We start from the raw sequence: 16,893 nt of genomic DNA on the forward strand, positions 1-16,893 counted from the left end.
CGTCCAGTTTCCCTCAGTGTCACTCACCTGTATGGGGTCGATACTTCCCATACTATTCCCGGCACCAGTTGTCCTCCCATCGGTTGTCTTCTCAACGTCAGTCCTGATCGTTGGTGCAGTGGGAGAGTTCCTTGTCTCGGCACCGGTCTCCCCATCACTGGTACCAATCTCCCCGGTACTGACACCAGTCTCCCACCTCTGGTCATCAGTTGCCGGTAGCCACAACCAGTAAACAAACCCAGGGATTGACAGCCCTTCCCTGGTCGCAGGAAGGTGATTCCTCTGGCACGGAGGGCCAGTTCAGCCCATTGCCTAGGCCCCACTGGTGGGATTGGGCACCGGAACCCACACCGTCGTCTGCGGCACCGCAGTGGCAGCACGGCCAGTGGCCAGCGCAGTGGCCTTATTGCAGCGTGTGGGACATGATGATGCCCCCTTTGCAGCGCTCTTTGTTCGCTGCATCGGAACTCCAGTCGGCAGCACCGACGGCACCAGGCTCAGTGCCGGGGGCCCATTCAGAGGTTGCAGTGGAAGAGCCTGTGCCCACCCCTAAGCCTCCCGCTCCAGCAGTAGTCAAAACCCTGGGACCTCTCCTGGTGGTCCAATCTTCCTCATCGGCTCTGGACGAGGCAGTCACGGGACCTTCAAGGGCTAACCTGCCGGACAATTTCAAGAAATATCAGGCATTACTTCTGTGTGTAGCCAAGAATTTGGGGCTGGAGGTGCAGGAAATGGCGGAGCAAGAGGACGCTCTCTTCAATGTCCTCTCAGCCTCTATGCCCACCCGGATCGCCCTACCCGTGCATAAAGAGGTTCTTAAGATCTCCAAGGCCCTATGACAAACCCCCTCTTCCATTCCTCCCGCCTCCAAAAGGGCCAAAAAAAAGTACTTTGTTCCAGCCAAAGGGTTTGAATATATTTATACCCACCCACCCCCAGGCTTGTTGGTTGTGTCTGCAGCCAACGAGAGGGACAAGCACGGTCATACCTCCTCGACTCACAAGTACTGCCAGCTTACAATTTTGAGTGGCGAATCATCAAGCTCTGTTTGGCAGATGTAACTTTAATCTCTGGGACAGTCTCAGAAAGTTCCAGGAATCCCTCCTGCAGGGTTTGGTCCAGGAGTTCGGCACCCTGGTGGAGGAGGGCACCGCAGCGGCCAGATGCTCCCTGCAAATGGCATGGGATGTGGTGGACTCAGCGGCTCGGGTGGTCGTGTCGGCGGTGGTTATGCAGCGCAGCTCCTGGCTCCAAACAGCGGGCTTCTCCCAGGAGATGCAGACCTTGATTCAGGACCTTCCTTTCCAAAGGGTTGGTCTCTTCTCCAAGCAGACAGATGCCAGGCTGCATGGGTTGAAGGACACTAGAGCCACCCTTCGCTCGTTGGGCATGCACACACCGCAGTCTGCTCATAACCCCTTCCGGACGCCCCCACCGCCAAGACCCTGGCAGTCCCTTCAGGGCTCTGCTAGAAGAAGGGACACTAGTTTTAGCCATCAACACCCTTCTTCCTCCTGCTCTTTTGCGCAACCTGGGCCCGCCAAATATGTAGGGGGCCAAAAGTGCTCATTTTGAGGGTGCACTCGAGAGCCATGCCTCAGTCAGCCACCCGGATCCTCCCCATCTCTTCCTCGACCGTCTCCGCCCTTACCATTTGGCTTGATTGTGAGTAACCTCGGACCACTGGATCCTGGATATAATATCTTGGGGCTATACCCTGCAATGTACGGCTGCCCCCCCTCCCACCCACCCTCTTCCCCATCCCTCTCCAGGGACCCTTCTCACAAGCAACTCCTCATTCAGGAGGTCGAAAAGCTCCTGTGCCTGGGAGCTGTGGAGGTGGTTCCTCAGGACATGGAAAGAAAAGGATTCTACCCCCACTACTTCCTAATCCTGAAAGCAAAAGGGCACCTAAGACCCATCCTGGACCTGTGTCGCCTCAACAAGTCTCTCAAGAAGTTGAAGTTCCACATGGGCTCCCTGTCCTCCATCATCCTCTTCCTGGATCCAGGAGACTGGTACGCTGCTCTCAACTTAAAGGACGCCTACTTACCTGTGACCCAGGAATATGGAGAATGCCTGGCCTCGTTTTTTGTCCCCAGCAGGCGCATCCTGGACCAAGTGATCACGGTGCCAAACCATATCCTTTCGTCCCTGGATTGGTGGCTGGATCCCAAGTCGGTGCTGCCCGGGTTTCCCCGTCGCTTACCCTGGTTTCAGATGCGTCGGATCTGGGCTGGGGAGCCCACTTGGGTGAGCTCAGCAACCAGGGCCATTAGTTTGAACATGACCTAGCCCTTCATATCAATGTCAGGGAGCTCAGAGCAGTTCGCCTGGTCTGCCAGGCTTTCTTGCCACACCTAAAAGGCAAGGTGGTGCAGGTCCTCACAGACAATACCACCACGATGTATTACATCAACAGGCAAAGTAGTACCAGGTCTACGGCCCTGTGTTGGGAGGCAGTCATCTTCTGGGACTTTTGTGTGTGGCATGCCATTCATCTGGTAGCCACCCACCTGCCTGGAACCAAGAACGTCTTGGCAGATCGCCTCAGCAGGACCTTCTTGTCGTGCCACAAATGGTCACTCCATCCAGAGGTGGTCAGCCTGATCTTCCACAGATGGGGGACTCCCCAGGTTGACCTGTTCACATCCAGGCAAAACAGAAAGTGCCATGTGTTCTGTTCTCTGCAGGGCTGGGACAAAGGCTCCCTGTCAGACGCCTTCTTGATTCCATGGTTGGGAACGCTAATGTACGTTAGATCCACAAGGTACCATAGCTCCACAAGGTCCTGATAAAGGTGAAGTAAGTCAGAACGAACGTCATCCTCATAGCCGCAGCGTGGCCTCACCAACATTGGTTCGGCATGCTGATGAGTCTTTTGGCAGCCACCCTGCTGCAGCTGCCTCTTCGGCCGAACTTGCTGTCCCAGGATCATGGCAGTCTGTGGCATCTGAACCTGGAGGCTCTGCACTTGACAGCTTGGCTACTGCGTGGCTAAGTCTGGATGACTGGGCATGCTCTGCTGGTGTCCAACAGGTCCTGCTGGGCAGCAGAAAACCTTCCACCAGGCTACTACTTGGCAAAGTGGAAGCAGTTAATGTGTTGGGCCTCAGATCGACACATTGGGGCAGAAGAGGCCCCGCTGCAGGACATCCTAGACTATCTGCTGCACGTTAAGCTTTAGGGCCTGTTGCTCTATTCAGTCAAGGTCCACCTGTCAGCCATTTCGATGTTTCACCCTCCGTTTCAAGGCAGGACAGTTTTCACCCATCCTATGACAGTGCGGTTCTTGAAAGGTCTGGCACACCTCTACTCACATGTCCGGGACCCGGTTCCCCCTTGGGACCTGAATCTTGTGCTGTAAAGGCTCTTGGGTCTTCCCTTCGAACCCTTGGTTTCCTGCTCGCTCCTGCTTCTCTCCTGGAAGGTTTCTTTCTTGGTCGCTGTAACTTCAACCCACAGGTGTCCGAGATCAGGGTGCTTGCCTCAGAGCCGCCATATACGGTCTTCTACAAGGACAAGTCCAGTTGCACCTGCACCTGGCTTTCCTGCCCAAGGTTATTTCCCAGTTTCATACAGGTCAAAATGTTTACCTGCCAGTCTTCTGTCCCAAGCCTCATGCAACGGGTGACAAACGCAGGCTACATATCCTAGCCGTCAGATGGGCGCTGGCCTTCTACACAGATAGAACAAAGCTGTTCCGTAAGTCAACGCAGTTGTTCGTTGCTGTCACAGACAGGATTAAGGGTTGCCCAGTGTCTGCCAAGAGAATATCGTCGTGGCTCACAGACTGCATCTGATACTGTTATGAGTTGACAAAGGTGCCACCGCTGGCGATCGTGATGGCTCACTGAACTAGGGTGCAGGCATAATCGGCAGCCTTCCTGGAACAGGTGCCAATCCAAGAAATCTGTCAGGCTGCTACCTGGTCGTCCGTTCACATGTTTGCATCTCATTATGCACTTACACAGCAAGCTTGGGATGACGCTGGCTTTGGCAGAGCAGTGCTGCAAGCAGCAAGCCTGTGAACTCCGAGCCCACCTCCACTGGTACTGCTTGTGAGTCATCTACAGGGGAATCGACATGAGCAAGCACTCGAAGAAGAAAAAACGGTTACCTACCTTGTGTAACTGTTGTTCTTCAAGATGTGTTGCTCATGTCCATTCCATTACCTGCCCTCCTCCTGTTGGAGTTGTCGGCAAGAAGGAACTGAGAGGGAGTAGGGTCGGCGGCACCTGATATACCTCCATATGGGAGCGCCACTCTAGAGGGCACCACAGCCGACCCTACGGAAACCGCTAAGGCAAAAATCTCAACAGTTACGAAAGGTAGGTAACCGGTTTTTGTTCCTAATAGTGTTAGCTTAGTTGCAGTTAGTTACCCTATTCCCTTGCCCTACTATAACTTTTTATTTCTTCATTTAAAAACATTCTTTTTTCCTTTTTACCTTCCCCTGTCTCTCCGACAGGTACACAGCTATAGCCTCAAACAGGGTTTATCCCTGTTTTTTCTTCTGAGAGACCAATTCTGTCAGGTATGCCCAGCTCACCTGGCTTTAAATACTATCTGACTTGCAGACAGTCCATACCGGTCTCTGATGGCCACACACGGTTTGTCCACTGCCTCAGCGAGACACACATTACTCAAAAGTGCCCACACTGCAGAAAGCTGACAGCTAGGGCAAGAAAAGCCAGGGATCTTCAACTGAAGCTCCTCATGATGGAGAAATCCCTCAGGCCAGCCTCAAACCCCGAATCCCGGAAACCGCCTGGCCAACAGTCGCCAGTGGCAGCCGCTGACAGAGGTTCTACTCCAACAACAGCTGCCAAGGAGCCTGTTCCAAGAAAAGCTACCAAAAAGCGGTCGCAGACATCCCCACACCGAGAATCGCCTAAAAGAAAGCGATTTCCAATGGAAAAATCTGCCCAGGTACCGAAGGCACCAAGTGTTCCAGACCATGTGGCACTGGGACGTCCAGCACCGAGAGTTCCCAAAGAGCTAAAGACCCTATGTGGGCAAGCTCAAATGTAGATTTACACAGTGAAGTGAAACCGTCCAGCTTGGTACCCATGGACCCGAAGAAAACGTCTGCACTGAGCAGTACAGTGGTGCCACCTGCAATATCTATGCCATACAGCTCTAAATTCTCGGCACCAGCAGCTTCAATTCATACTCCTGGCTCGTTCATAATGCGGTCTCTGGCACCGAGCGACACGGTTCTGCAGCAGTTCATGAGGCATGTGGACCTGACTGTGGCCTCAACGCCTGAATCTCCTTTACTCGTTACCAAGGGTACCTCAGCCAGATCAGAACCAAGCCAGTTGACTCTTCCCTGCATATCAGCCCCGTCTATCTCCAGTGATGAGGAAAAAGAGGATGATGCAGTAATATACACTCCTTGCCACTCCTCACCCAAGCCTGGACTATCTCATCACCAACCACCTGCAGATATGCGAGGATGGTATAGTCACCCATGGGCACCGTCCCCCATACCATTCCCACCGAACTGGTCATACTGGGATCCATGGGCAATGTATAGGGCCCAACACCACAGACCCCTTAGCCCGCCCAGGTCCAGAACAGCACGATCCCCTTCACCAACTGTCCCAGTTCCCTCAGAAACACAAGAGGAAGAGACTGAGGAACATATGAGGACATAGCTGAACATGACACTTTGCCACCTACTCACTTCTCATCATCATCAACGGACGAAACCATAAGGCCACCACCTTCCACTATGGGGGATGGTTTCAAATCCTTTCAGGACCTCTTCAAAAGGGTAGCTGAATCCTTAGACATTTCATTAGAACAGCTACCAGAAGCTCAACATAAACTCATGGACGTATTCCAGGCATCCCCAGCAGCGTAGATAGCCCTGCCAATTAATGATGCAATCATGTAGCCTGCAAAAATATTCTGGCAGACACCTGCTACAGCACCACCCTCATGTAAGAGGTTTGACAAAAAATATTATGTGCCAGCAAAAGGGGATGAGTTTCTATTTACACACCCTGTATCAAACTCCTTAGTGGTGGAGGCGGTCAACGAAAGGGGGAAACACCAGTCCCAAATGATCCCATACGATAAGGATTGGAAAAGGCTGGACCTTTTTGGATGGAAAGCCTATTCCTCAGCTATACTTTAGTTCCGCATAGCCAATTATGCGCCCTACTGGCTAAATATACATACAATCTGTTCTCCAAAATGTCAGAATGTATTGAAAATTTACCCGATGACAAAAAAGAATAGTACAAGGCGAACAATTCCAAAGGGTGTCTCATTGCCAGGATGACCCTACAGGCCTCCCTTGACTCTGCATGCATGGCAGCATGATCCATCGTGATATCTGTGGTCATGCACCGTGCATCCTGGCTCCACCTCTCCGGGTTCCCAAGGGAGGTCCAGGCAACGGTCGAGGACTTACCCTTTGAGGGTCAGAAACTATTTGCGACAAAACCGATGTGTCATTACGCACCCTAAAAGACTCAAAAGCAGCCTTAAAAACCCTGGGCATCTAAGTACCTGCAAACAAAAAGAAACAGAGTAGGTTTTACACTCAGAGATTCAGGTCAACGCCATACTCTCAGCCCCATAGACAGCACAACCAACGGCATAAACAAAGACAGAACAGATGTTGGTAGAACCAAAATCAGCCTTAGACGTCTCAACAATCCACCTCCAGACAACAATTTTGAAGGAGTGGTCGAGGGCATGAGAGGTCCACACTCTCTAATTCCGGAAGCAGGAATGGTCCCCCATCCATTCGGCGACAGTCTGTCACCATATTACCTAGTCTAGCACATCATCACAACAAACAAATGGGTTTTAGAGATTATCTAAAAGGGTTACTCAATCCCCTTTACTTCTATTCCTCCTACCTACCTCCCTTCCCTGTCCCTCTTCAGGGACCCCCACTCATGAGCACCTGCTGCAACAGGAAATAAACCACCATGTACAATTAGGTGCTGTGGAACCCGTACCATTGCAACAGAGGGAGAGAGGTTTTTATTCACACAATTTTCTAACTCAGAAAAAGACCGGCGGGTGGAGACCCATCCTGGATCTACACAAAATAAACAAATTCATAAGAACACATTTCAAAATGGTGACTCTAACCACAATAATTCTGGCACTAGAGGAGGGAGATTGGCTTTCAGCCCTCAACACGATACAGCCTCTCCTCATAAGTTATGTGGCCCAGCCCCCTAATCATTTTCGTTGCCCTCCTCTGGACTCTCTCCAATTTGTCCACATCCTTTCTGTAGTGGGGGGCCCAAAACTGGATGCAATACTCCAGATGGGGCGTCACCAGTGCCGAATAGAGGGGAATAATCACTTCCCTTGATCTGCTGGCAATGCTCCTACTAATGCAGCCCAATATGCCATTAGCCTTCTTGGCAACAAGGGCACACTGCTAACTCGTATCCAGCTTCTCATCAACTGTAATCCCCAGGTCCTTTTCTGCAGAACTGCTGCTTAACCAGTTGGTCCCCACCCTGTAGCGGTGCATGGTATTCTTCTGTCCTAAGTGCAGGTCTCTGCACTTGTCCTTGTTGAACCTCATTAGATTTCTTTTGGCCCAATCCTCTAATTTGAAGTAGAGGAGGAGGTTGCGCACCTGGTGCAGTAACTGAGGTTCTTCGAGATGAGTATCCCTATGGGTGCTCCACTACCCACCCTCCTCCCCTCTACTTCAGAGTTTCACGTAGATTCTCTGGAGTAGAGAGGGAACAGGGATGGTTGGCTGCATGCTGCTATGTAACCGCTTGGAGCGGTGTGAGACGGCTACGGCACGTGCGCAGCCCAGCCTGGTACTGCTACCACAAATCTTGAATTACAAGCGCAGGGCGTCAAGACACCTAAAGTGGAGCACCCACAGGGATAACCATCTTGAAGAACCTCAATTACTGCACAAGGTGAGTAACCTTCTCTTTCCCTTCCTCTAGTGAAATATATCCCTCTTTCTGGCTTTTACTATATTCACCCTGACAGGGATGAGTTGAACTCCTGGCTCATAGATTTTGTTCTCCTTTGGATGAAGCAGGTTCCACTAAATGGCAGGTATTTAAAAAGAAATTAGTTTGGGGAGAATCCACATGAGACTAAAGCTTCATTTCCCTTGCTCCTCTGGAAATTATTTTGTTTTTAGAGATGCTATAAAGATATTGTCTAGGCTTCTTGAAATTGTCTGGACAATTTGATCCCTGAACACAGAAGCAGCACATTTGGTTTAAACGTGGTTAAGAATTCAGAATACTAGCAGGTAACTCGATGGAATTAAACCTGACTCTTCTGCCATCCCATATTCTTTTCTCTTGACAGCCAAGGAATTTGCAGAGGATGAATTGAAGGAACCAACAACTCAAGGAACAAGGCCAAACCAACTAAACATCAGGTATAAGCACTGGGGTCGAGGTCGGGGCACCCAGCACCTGATGGATCAGCATCCTCGTCTGATCCAAAGGATGGAATCTGGCTATGAGAGCAGTGAACGCAACAGCAACAGCCCAGTCAGTCTGGACATGCCCTTGTCTGAGAGCTCAAGCACACACAGGTAGATTTTAATAAAGTGCACTCTTGGACTTTTGCTTCTCTTATGGCCCTGTACACTAGGACCTCTGAGAACTAAACTGTTTTATAATAAGAAACTTAAGTATTGACCTTCAATCCCAGCCTGCAGTTCTTGTAGACTGCGATGCAGGTAGATTATGGGAAATAGGAAGCTGGGTATATTGTGCCACGGCAGTCTTCCCTTTTTGGATGGTCATTAATTCGTACGGTTCATGATTGAGAGGAACGATTTCAGGAGGGTGTCTCAACCAGCTACAGGGGGGAAGATGGATGTAAATACAGAGCTCTGTCCTTAGGCTCTGTCAAAAACTGAAGTTGCAGGATGCTGGCATCAAGGAGACAGTTTGTTTTAAATTTTGAAGATGTCTGTCACTGTGCTTTCCATGTCAAGAGTTAATCTGCTCTGTTATCTTTGTCTCAGTTAAATTACTGTCTGACAGTGAGAATCCCTGTGTCAGGCTCTGATCTGGAGCATTTGTACTGTTAATGGACTGACATGAGACCATGTCTGCTTGAGGACTTCGTTGTGGCCTCCTGAGTGGTTTAGAATAAAGAGCATGCATAAATAATAGGGCTGTCAATTAATCGCAGTTAACTCACGCGATTAACTAAAAAAAATTAATTGTGATTAAAAAAATTAATCGCGATTAATTACTCTGTTAAACAATAGAATACCAATTGAAATATATTAAATATTTTTGGATGTTTTTCTACATTTTCAAATGTATCGATTTCAGTTACATCATAGTATGCAAATATTTGCACTGTAAACATGATAAACAAAAGAAATAATATTTTTCAATTCACCTCATACAAGTATTGTCATGCAATCTCTTTATCATGAAAGTGCAACTTACAAATGTAGATTTTTTTTTTGTTACATAACTGCACTCAAAAACAAAACAATGTAAAACTTTAGAGCCTACAAGTCCACTCAGTCCTACTTATTCAGCTAATCGCTCAGACAAACAAGTTTGTTTACATTTACGGGAGGCAATACTGCCCGCTTCTTATTTACAATGTCACCTGACAGTGAGAACAGGCGTTCACATGACAATGTTGTAGCTGGCGTCGCAAGATATTTATGTGCCTGATGCGCTAAAGATTCATATGCCTCTTCATGCTTCGGCCATTGTTCCAGAGGACATGCTTCCATGCTGATGATGCTCATTAAAAAAATAATGCGCTAATTTGTGAGTGAACTCCTTGGGGAAGAATTTAGCAGGAAGCCTGCTAAACAACCAGTGGGGCCCCTTGACGATGAAAACACAAAAGGAGCGCTTAAAGATGATAAAGTCATTGCGGAGAAACTAAATGGATTCTTTGCTTCAGTCTTCACGGCTGAGGATGTTAGGGAGATTCCCAAACCTGAGCTGGCTTTTGTAGGTGACAAATCTGAGGAACTGTCACAGATTGAAGTATCACTAGAGGAGGTTTTGGAATTAATTGATAAACTCAACATTAACAAGTCACCGGGACCAGATGGCATTCACCCAAGAGTTCTGAAAGAACTCAAATGTGAAGTTGCGGAACTATTAACTAAGGTTTGTAACCTGTCCTTTAAATCGGCTTCGGTACCCAATGACTGGAAGTTAGCTAATGTAACGCCAATATTTAAAAAGGGCTCTAGGGGTGATCCCGGCAATTACAGACCGGTAAGTCTAACGTCGGTACCGGGCAAATTAGTTGAAACAATAGTAAAGAACAAAATTGTCAGACACATAGAAAAACATAAACTCTTGAGCAACAGTCAACATGGTTTCTGTAAAGGGAAATCGTGTCTTACTAATCTATTAGAGTTCTTTGAAGGGGTCAACAAACATGTGGACAAGGGGGATCCGGTGGACATAGTGTACTTAGATTTCCAGAAAGCCTTTGACAAGGTCCCTCACCAAAGGCTCTTACGTAAATTAAGCTGTCATGGGATAAAAGGGAAGGTCCTTTCATGGATTGAGAACTGGTTAAAGGACAGGGAACAAAGGGTAGGAATTAATGGTAAATTCTCAGAATGGAGAGGGGTAACTAGTGGTGTTCCCCAAGGGTCAGTCCTAGGACCTATCCTATTCAATTTATTCATAAATGATCTGGAGAAAGGGGTAAACAGTGAGGTGGCAAAGTTTGCAGATGATACTAAACTACTCAAGATAGTTAAGACCAAAGCAGATTGTGAAGAACTTCAAAAAGATCTCACAAAACTAAGTGATTGGGCAACAAAATGGCAAATGAAATTTAATGTGGATAAATGTAAAGTAATGCACATTGGAAAAAATAACCCCAACTATACATACAACATGATGGGGGCTAATTTAGCTACAACGAGTCAGGAAAAAGATCTTGGCGTCATCGTGGATAGTTCTCTAAAGATGTCCACGCAGTGTGCAGAGGCGGTCAAAAAAGCAAACAGGATGTTAGGAATCATTAAAAAGGGGATAGAGAATAAGACTGAGAATATATTATTGCCCTTATATAAATCCATGGTTCGCCCACATCTCGAATACTGTGTACAGATGTGGTCTCCTCACCTCAAAAAAGATATTCTAGCACTAGAAAAGGTTCAGAAAAGAGCAACTAAAATGATTAAGGGTTTAGAGAGGGTCCCATATGAGGAAAGATTAAAGAGGCTAGGACTCTTCAGTTTGGAAAAGAGAAGACTAAGGGGGGACATGATAGAGGTATATAAAATCATGAGTGATGTTGAGAAAGTGGATAAGGAAAAGTTATTTACTTATTCCCATAATACAAGAACTAGGGGTCACCAAAAGAAATTAATAGGCAGCAGGTTTAAAACAAATAAAAGGAAGTTCTTCTTCACGCAGCGCACAGTCAACTTGTGGAACTCCTTACCTGAGGAGGTTGTGAAGGCTAGGACTATAACAATGTTTAAAAGGGGACTGGATAAATTCATGGTGGCTAAGTCCATAAATGGCTATTAGCCAGGATGGGTAAGAATGGTGTCCCTAGCCTCTGTTCGTCAGAGGATGGAGATGGATGGCAGGAGAGAGATCACTTGATCATTGCCTGTTAGGTTCACTCCCTCTGGGGCACCTGGCATTGGCCACTGTCGGTAGACAGATACTGGGCTAGATGGACCTTTGGTCTGATCCAGTACGGCCTTTCTTATGTTCTTATGTTATGTTCTAATTTTATGTCTCCTGCTCTGTTTTACCCTCATTCTGCCATATATTTCATGTTATAACAGTCTCGGATGATGACGCAGCACATGTTCATTTTAAGAACATTTTCACTGCAAATTTGACAAAATGCAGAGAAGATAACAATGTGAAATTTCTAAAGATAGCTACAGCACTCGACCCAAGATTTAAGAATCTGAAGTGCCTTCCAAAATCTGAGAGGGACAAAGTTTGGAGAATGCTTTCAGAAGTCTTAAAAGAGCAACACTCGGATGCAGAAACTACAGAACCCCAACCACCAAAAAAGAAAATTTACCTTCTGCAGGTGGCATCTGATTCAGATTATGAAAATGAACATGCGTCGGTCTGCACTGCTTTGGATTGTTATCGAGCAGAACCTGTCATCAGCATGGACACATGTCCTCTGGGATGGTGGTTGATGCATCAAGGGACATAATCTTTAGCGCATCTGGCATGCCAGCTACAACAGTGGCATGCAAACACCTGTTCTCACATTCAAGTGACATTGTAAACAAGAAGCAGGCAGCATTATTTTCTGCAAATGTAAACAAACCTGTTTATCTAAGTGATTGGCTGAACAAGAAGTAGGACTGATTGGACTTGTAGGCTCTAACGTTTGAGATTGTAGAAAATGTAGAAAAATATTTAAATAAATGGTATTCAATTATTGTTTAACAGGGTGATTAATCATATTAATCGTGATTAATTTTTTTCATCGCTTGACAGCCCTAATAAATAAATATACTTTTCAATCTTCATCTCTGGTGCCTGTGACTACTGAAGAAAAGGCGATCACACTCAGGGTTTTACAAAAGAGTTGTTGTTTGTGTAGATCTTAAAAATCTGTTCAGAACAGTTAACTCTCCAGAGCATGGTTTTGGCATGTATTACTTGCTTAGGGTCTCCTAAGGAACCAGTAAAAAGAACGAGGAATACTTGTGACACCTTAGAGTCTAACAAATTTGAGTATAAGCTTTCATGGGCTAAAGCCCACTTCATCAGATGCATGCAGTGGAAAATACAGTAGGAAGATATATACACACACACACACAGAGAGAGAACATGAAAAAATGGGTGTTGTTATTACCAACTCTAACAAGACTAATCAATTAAGGTGGGCTATTATCAGCAGGAGAAAAAAAACTTTTGTAGTGATAATCAGGATGGCCCATTTCCAACAGTTGACAAGAAGGTGTTAGTAACAGTAGGGGGAAAATTAGCATGGGGAAATAGTTTTTACTTTGTGTAATGACCCATCCACTCCCAGTCCTTATTCAAGCCTAATTTAATGGTGTCCAGTTTGCAAATTAATTCCAGTTCCGCAGTTTCTCATTGGAGTCTGCTTTTGAAGTTTTTTTGTTGAAGAATTGCGACTTTTAGGTCTGTAATTGAGTGACCAAGGAGGTTGAAGTGTTCTCCAACTGGTTTTTTGAATGTCACAGTTCTTGATGTCTGATTTGTGTCAATTTATTTGTTTGCCTAGAGACTGTCTGGTTTGGGCAATGTACATGGCAGAGGGGCATTGCTGGCACATGATGGCATATATCACATTGGTAGATGTGTCATCTTCAGTAGAGAAATTCCCTGTATCTCCCTAGTTTCCAGGAATTGAGGATGTATACAGTGATACTTGTAGAAAAAGGGCAGATTGTGACAGCTGCAGTTGCTATTTTCTGAAAGCTGTGTTCTGCAGGGAGCCACATTCGCCATCATTCCTTTTGAGAGCTCTTTTTACTATTTTGTAAAATAAGGGGACTAAGGGTACGTATACACTACCCGCCGGATCGGCGGGTAGTGATCGATCTATCGGGGATGAATTCATTGCGTCTAGTGTAGACACGATAAATCGATCCCCAGTCGCTCTGCCGTCGACTCCTGTACTCCACCGCGGTGAGAGGCGGAAGCGGAGTTGACAGGAGAGTGGCAGCAGTCGACCCCGCGCCGTGAGGACGCAAGGTAAGTCGACCTAAGATACGTCGACTTCAGCTACCCTATTCTCGTAGCTGAAGTTGCGTATCTTAGGTCGATTTCCACCACCACCACCCCCGCCAGTGTAGACCAGGCCTTAGTGCCAAAATCAAGAGGAACTGGTGTTTGGAAGTTTTGATGCAGTTTTTATGATCCCTATTGCAGAAAATGCTTGACTGGAGGTTATAGTTTTGGTATGTTTGGGAATAAGGGAGATAATTCTTACACTTGGGGACCAAGAAACAGAGCCCAGATTCCTATGTCAAAGAATAAAATCTTTAGAAAATATCATTTATTGAGAAGAGGTGGACTCTTTTCCCTCCCTGGGATTTTCCCATAGAATCCTTTTAAAATACCTTCTCTTTTGAGACTGTGAAAGTAAGGTGAAGATGAAATGTTACTGCCAGATTGGAAGAATGTAGGGCTGTCTAGTCCTTCTCCCCAGTACCCTATAGCCCTCCATTCCCTGAAAAGATTGGCCAGATGTTAATACATTGGTTTTCTCTCCTCTTCTTCAAGGGATTCTCATATGAAGCGAGCAGGTGGGTTGGTTCCTGCCTGGCGTAACATCCCAAAGTCGCACAGCAGCAGCATCTTAGAAGTGGAATCTGCTTCTTCGACTGGTGGTTGGACAAGCAGCCAGCACTCTGTTGGGAATGGTAAGCTACCTTTTCAAACCCCAAATAGCCATGATCGTGGAGTATAAAATCTATTGAGGTAAGTACTTATTCCCTGGGTATTTTTGCCTTCACGGTGGAGGCAGATGCAAGAAAGGGAAAAAGACTCAGGAATCTGGTACAACTTTTGGCTACAGTTCTGGTTTACAGCATTACCAGTCAGTACCACCAGGAGTCTGTTGGAACATGCCTTTCATTCATCTTGCTTGGTATCCTTCCTCTGGCAACTGCATACTGATACACCAGAGGAAAGTAATACTCCTCCCTCCTCCTCCCATAATTTCAGCTGCCCAACTGTGCAAATAGAGGATTGGTATCTCATGTTAAGAAGCAAGCTTGCGACAGCATCTAGAACCAAACTTGTCAGAAATAAAAAGGAGATAGGAAAAATAAATGGGTAAGAGATAATTTAAGGTAATTGGACAAAGGCTCAACTTTCCTAGGGATGTTTGTCCTTTGGAATGCAAGATTCCTGAGCAGATATTGATCCTAGAGTTCGAGGGTGGGGAAAAGATATCTTCTGAAAACAAGACTTTTGTGTCTATAGGGGGTTGTTGATTGGTTACATTGGAAGACTCCTGGCACATAGTCTTTATATACCTTTTTGATCTAGCTGCATAAGCAGATGAAAACAATATCTATGTAGGCATTCCTTTTATATACTAAAGCTAAGGATCTAGCTAACTTTGCATAGCCTCAGTTGAGAATTAAAAACACAGTAAGAAGGGTTATGGTTTGTGCACCGGGTTAGGAGAGGGTTACTTCATCAAATGACTCCCTTCTTATACCATTGATTGCTTCTTGGGTCAATGGATCTAAGGACAAGGCTGTGCTTCAAGGGAGCGCGAAGTAATATTGCAACATTTCTACCTCAGGCACTGATGGAGAGGAGACAAATAGAAACTAAATAGCTTTGGGAGGGATAAGGGGTCAGTCCAGCACAGTCTTGCTAAATTTACATTGAAGTGATCAAGCTGCTCCCAGCTTGCAAGTGAACAAGATGTACTGCAGAAACAGCTGCCTTTTGGGAATCAAAAGTGGGGGAGGAACACAATCCTTTTGCCAAACAAAGTAAAATGTCATATCCTTAGAGGATTATAACATTTAGATCTTGGTTTCGCTCATTTATTTGATTTAAAAGGTTCCATTTTTAAGTATATTTCAGGTAGCCTAAATGGAGGAAAATTGATCAACTTCCTATTTGTCATCTAGAAAAGTAGATCCTTTTGCTGATCACAATAGTCCTGAGCTGCATCACACTTATGTCAGTCCTGAGCTCTGAGGGTTTGAATGATGATAAACACAGCTGACATCAGCATTTATCAGTAGAAATTCAGGACCTACTGGTGCCAAGGTGGTACAGAAACTCACAGCTCTGAGCAGTGGGTTAGAACATACTTCCAACTGTTCTTAATTACGTTCAAAAACATATTTAGATCCAGATTTGCTCGGTTCCACCTTTCAAAAGTATAATTTTAACAAACAAAATTGATTTTCCAAAATTTCCTTGCATATTATCTCATAATTTTGCTATTTTCTAATGTTAGTTATATCCCTCTCATTGGTCTTATTCTCCCTTACTAATGGTCTACATATAAGTTTTTGTACCCATTTGACTATATCAGTTTAGAAACCAGTATACATGGAGTACAGTTCCCTAATGTGGTACTGAGCTATACTGGTAAAAAGGGGCTTATATCAGTATAGCTTATTCCCATATGGTATACTTAGGGCTGGTCTAAGCTACAAAGTTAGGTCGACCTAACTACATCGCTCAGGGGTCTGAAAAATTCACTCCCACTGGAATGGGTTACCTAGGGAGGTAGTGTAATCTCCTTCCTTAGAGGTTTTTAAGGTCAGGCTTGACAAAGCCCTGGCTGGGATGATTTAGTTGGGGATTGGTCCTGCTTTGAGCAGGGGGTTGGACTAGATGACCTCCTGAGGTCCCTTCCAACCCTGATAGTCTATGATTCTATGTAGTTTAGCTGACCTAAACCCTTGTGTAGACATCGCCAGGCTGATGGAAGAATTCTTCTGTCAACCTAGCTATCACTTCTTGGAGAAGTGGATTTACTAAAGCAACAGAAGAGTCCCTCCCGTCACTGTAGTAAGTATCTATACTACAGTGCTTCAGCGGCACAGCTGCAGCGTTTCTGATGTAGACATACCCTAATAAACTCTTTTGGTTTAAAATTACACCCCTAACAAATATAGTTGAATAGGAACAAAAACTGTCATCCGTATCCCATAATTTTCACACTTAAAAAAAAATCCCATGAACCTGTGTGGCTCTCCTTGCTGTCCGCCATCTCTGCTAGAAGCATGGAACCTGCACAACTTTACACTATTGTCATCAGTGTTGCAAGCACAGGACGCACAACCTTCTGGTATTTGCAGAGCTGCAAGAACTGTATCAGTGAGGCACGTGCCAGCTTAGTAGTGGACACATTGATTCGGGACATAGCGAAAACCATTTCAAGGTTGGTGGAGGTGTTCACAGAACAGCTGCAGATACTGAAGTG

At 46.0% G+C, this 16,893-nt stretch overlaps 1 protein-coding gene across 1 annotated transcript in view; it reads left to right on the forward strand.

Annotated features, from left to right (window-relative positions):
• Positions 1-16,893, forward strand: part of USP54 (ubiquitin specific peptidase 54) — a 125,323-nt gene that overhangs the window by 73,393 nt on the left and 35,037 nt on the right. Inside the window, exons 13-14 of the mRNA XM_065407975.1 lie at positions 8,326-8,557; positions 14,214-14,353. Of these exons, the coding sequence (XP_065264047.1) occupies positions 8,326-8,557; positions 14,214-14,353 (372 nt within the window). The remainder of the gene's footprint in view (positions 1-8,325; positions 8,558-14,213; positions 14,354-16,893) is intronic.

This window comes from Emys orbicularis, chromosome 7, assembly GCF_028017835.1.
Source record: "Emys orbicularis isolate rEmyOrb1 chromosome 7, rEmyOrb1.hap1, whole genome shotgun sequence".
Classification (NCBI taxonomy): Eukaryota; Metazoa; Chordata; order Testudines; family Emydidae; genus Emys; species Emys orbicularis.